The sequence below is a fragment of the Tachysurus vachellii genome, chromosome 16 (assembly GCF_030014155.1).
Source record: "Tachysurus vachellii isolate PV-2020 chromosome 16, HZAU_Pvac_v1, whole genome shotgun sequence".
Taxonomy (NCBI): Eukaryota; Metazoa; Chordata; class Actinopteri; order Siluriformes; family Bagridae; genus Tachysurus; species Tachysurus vachellii.
This window is the reverse complement of record NC_083475.1, coordinates 16643183-16647300: the sequence shown is the minus strand read 5'-3', so window position 1 is coordinate 16647300 and position 4118 is coordinate 16643183. Positions and strand designations below refer to the sequence as shown.

Below are 4118 nucleotides of genomic sequence, written 5' to 3'. Positions count from 1 at the left end.
AAACTGGTCTCTCTCTCTGGTTAATCTCAAAAACAACTGTGTTCATGAAATTAGCTTTGTAGCTTAGCTAGCATGAGTGGCTAGTTATTTTCCAGTCAGCATTTTCTCTAGACAAAACAATGACACCCATACTATATACCAATGAGCTATTTAATAAACAAACTATTGTTCATTCATATGAATTTTTCTGTTGTTGGAACAGTGATTGTAATGATTAGCATTGTAAATTACCCTCCAAATAGAGACATGGATAAAATGTTGGCTCCTTACTGCTGTGAGGACAATTAATTTTTAGAAAAATTGTGTTTGTTACTCCAGGACACTTCCAGGGAATTAAATTCATGCCTGTTTTGGAAACCTGTGGAAGCCTGTGGTACTTTGTCATATATCATACATTTGTCGTATATCATAAAGCAAGAAAACTGAGAATATTCTTTTATTGTTTATTTTTTCCTTCTGTAAGGAAGCCTTGAAGCCCTTCGGCTGTTTCCACCCTAGTGCTGATTATTATTTCTATAGGTGTAAAGTGTTTTTAATGACTGCAAACTGTGCTATTGTAATAAGCCCAGTTTGCAGTCATTACAAAACACACTATACCTACTGCATCCTGCTGAATAGAACTCAGCCTGGAACTCTCCTTAAGCAAGGTATGGACTACATTTCAGTACAGTTTCAACAAACACACACTGAAAATGCCAAAAGGCGAGATTCTGATTGTTAAATGCACTGTAAGTCTCAAACATGCTTCAGTGTACACGATACGTAATTACGAAGCACGGCGTGTTTTCAGCCGTTCTCAGCAAAGCCACAGCTGTAAGGTTTTGATGTCTAAAACTAAAACTGTTCTATAATTTAAATCACAGTGCTAGTGAATTAAGACATGTAGAAGTACATCCAAAAAAACTTAGAATAGTTAAGAATTTATTAATAGACTATTAAAAATACAGTTAAGACCCAAGTTTATGCATATGTCTAGTGATTATTGCCCTTTAAAACCCTGAATTGTCAGGTAAAAATATGTACATAAAAGCCTTGTAGCCTCCTGAAGTCTTTTACAGTTCAGTGGTTTTAGGGGGAAAGCTGAATAGCTTTTTAGGTCCATTTCCACAGTCTTCTTTGGATGAAAGTCTAGAGGTTTTAAGGGTATGTTGTAAGTGTTCTACAGCATCCTAATGTGTATCCTTGTATAAGGGGCTTCCTTGCTTATCTGGGATGATTCCATGCTCGTCTAGGGCGCTTCCCTACTTGTACAGTGTTCCTCTTTGCTCATATAAGGTGCTTTTCTGCTTGTATAAGGCGCTTTACTGCTCTAATAGGACGCCTCCTTGCCCATATAGGGTGCTTCTCTGCTTGTATGGGGCACTTCCTTGCTATATCCAGTGCTTCCTTGCTCATATAGGGCACATTTCTGCCCATATAGGGTACCTCCCTGCTTGTATATGACACTTCCTTGATCATATAGGGTGCTTTCCTGCTCATATTGGGCACTTTCCTGCTCATACATGGCACTTCCTTGCTCGTATAGGACACCTCCGTGCTCAAATAGAGTGCTTTCTTGCTACCTCATCTCCATTTTCCGGTAGTTCCAGTGTACTGAAGAAGCTCCATAAGTTTTAGATGTTATGGAAAAAAAAACAGCGGCAATGGATGGCTGTACAGAACTGTAAAGAAACCAGTCCGTTTATTTGTCATACAGTGTTTGCTAGCAAAGTTGCTCCATTTCAAAATGGCTACGTCCGTTAGCCCAGGTGTCAGATGTCCGTAGGTACCCGGGTCCAGGCTTTTGTGACTCTTCGGCTAGGCAGTGTGTATGTGTAATTGTTTCAGGAGGAGTAAGATCAGGAGGTTTGTGGTCATAGTAGAGTGCCCAGAGCAACGTGAGGGTCAACGTCATAGCCAGGATCTGCGCCACTCCTATAGACACGCCCAGGAAGCGAAGGACCTGCAGCTGCTTCGTGCCTCGGATAAAACTGTATATCTTTGGACCGCAGCCCTAGAAAAAACATACATGAATGAAAACAACAATTCAAAATGGCAGTTTGTAAAAATAAGTGTCCTCTGCAGTTTGTAATGTGAATGAAAACAATACACCTGGTATAAATATCCAACCAGACAGCTGAGACAGAGAGATGTTTACTCTTATAAACATGTTTAAATTTGATGTTGAAATTCTTTTCATGAGTTCATTTTAAAATGAACGCTACTTGTAAAATAGGCTTTAATGGGGAAGCTTGTTAATCGAGTAAATTTGAAATTCATGACATTTACTTTGTCTGTGGTTGAATCTCAAATGATATTCTTTTAAAAACAGCGCACTTCACCAGTTACAGTGCCTTTCATAAGTATTCACCCCCTTGAATCTTGTAATACTTAATTCTAAGCACGTATATAATAGCAAGCATATGAAGTAAATATGAGGATAATTGTAGATGTGTCCGTGCTACGTTTAAGGAGTATACAAAAGAAATAATTTAAAATGTTAAAACTTTAACAGTTCTGTTAATATGGCTAAAGAGTTGTGGGGCCTTTAGACGATTTCTGAGAACATGAGAATGAAAGGAAAGAAACAAAGGGTCATGTCATACTAACTCGTGAAACATGAACCCACACAGCACACAAACATAAAACATTAGGATAAAGCGGCAGAACTAAAGAGCTGTTCCAGCTGTTTGGGGCGGAGCCTATTTCCAGGCCGGAACAACGTAAACAAAAGAGATTAGATTGTGTGGAAATACTGTGATTTTCAGTGTCTTTGTTGTAAAACTGAAACTGAAAACTTTGATTTATTTAATGTCTTGAAACACTTAAAAAAAAGTCAAATAGTGTTAGAGTACTGAAAAAACTAAAAGCATACAAAACTCTTGTTCAGTTTCTAATTCCTGTCAGCACAGCAGCTGCCACGATAATATGTGAGAAATGTAACACTCATCCGGTGTGTATTTGTGTGTATATGTGTGTGTGTGTGTGAGAGAGAGATATTTCCTATGCAGATGGAGCAATGTAGAAAGGTAGGTACTTTATTCCCTGGCAGTGAGAGATCTGTGCTGTATGCCTGACACACCTCCTCAAAGCAGAAGGAGAGAAGGAGAGAAAGATAAAGATCAGTAAACAGAAAAAAAGGAGGTAAACACTGTACTTGACAGCTTTTATCAACCAGCTATTCGACTCTCAAAAGCAAAGACTCAGCTGTACATATCTACTAATTAGCATCATGATATGAGGCAAAAATGGGTGTAATCATAAAATATTACAAAATACTGTAATATTACTGACAGTTTATATTCATACATTAAGATTAACTATATACTCAGCCCCAAAAGTCTTACAAATAAACAAGCTATTTTTTTAAATAATTGTAATTTCTCTGGAACTTTTATGACAGAAAATATGACACACAAAGTTAAATTCTGTAAAAAAAAAATGTTCTAATGTATTTTCGAATAAAAAAATGGAATAAATTATTCATCCAACAAACATTTAAAATGTTGAATATATATATATATATATATATATATATATATATATATATATATATATATATATATATATATATATAATTCGTCGCTGTCAGGAGGAAACCTTGTATGTCCAAATTTGGTCAATTTCATATTTTTTCACATATCGATGCTATTGGTCAGTCCCCACGTGGGTCTGTTATTTTTACAAGTTTTTAACCAATCTAAAGTCTTGAAAATAGCTTGAGCACAAATCTCATAACTCCATTGGACACTTCAACTGTCCACCTCTTCTTCACTCCGTGGGAGAGCTTCACGGCATATTTCTCCTCAAGAAGAGTCGCAACGAATCAACACGTCTTCTGAGGTAAATGTCTTCAAAACACTGGGCTCAAAGAAAAAAAAATCTTGACCCCCGCTAGTTCTGGTGCTCGTCTGAGGACAGAAATTTAGCGCAAGACAATCCACTGCAACACGGACTAAACCCTGTGCACTGCAGATAAGGTACAGCTTTTTTTTAATTTCCTGAAAAGTAACAGTTTTGGAGATACGAGGATTCCGCCTGACAGCGACGAATTGTATTTTTCGAAAATATTGTATCTCTGGAAATGCAAGTGTTCCAAGAATGATGACCCTTAAAAAAATATCAAAATGTTAGAATCT

At 37.1% G+C, this 4118-nt stretch overlaps 1 protein-coding gene across 2 annotated transcripts in view; it reads right to left on the bottom strand.

The window, feature by feature from the left end:
• Positions 1-423: 423 nt before the first annotated feature.
• The window catches only part of tspan12 (tetraspanin 12), a 23514-nt gene continuing 19819 nt past the window's right edge, over positions 424-4118 (bottom strand). For both annotated transcript variants that reach the window (XM_060889621.1, XM_060889622.1), the window contains exon 7: positions 424-1993. In XM_060889621.1, coding sequence (XP_060745604.1) covers positions 1703-1993 — 291 coding nt within the window. In that variant the 3' untranslated portion in view covers positions 424-1702. The remainder of the gene's footprint in view (positions 1994-4118) is intronic.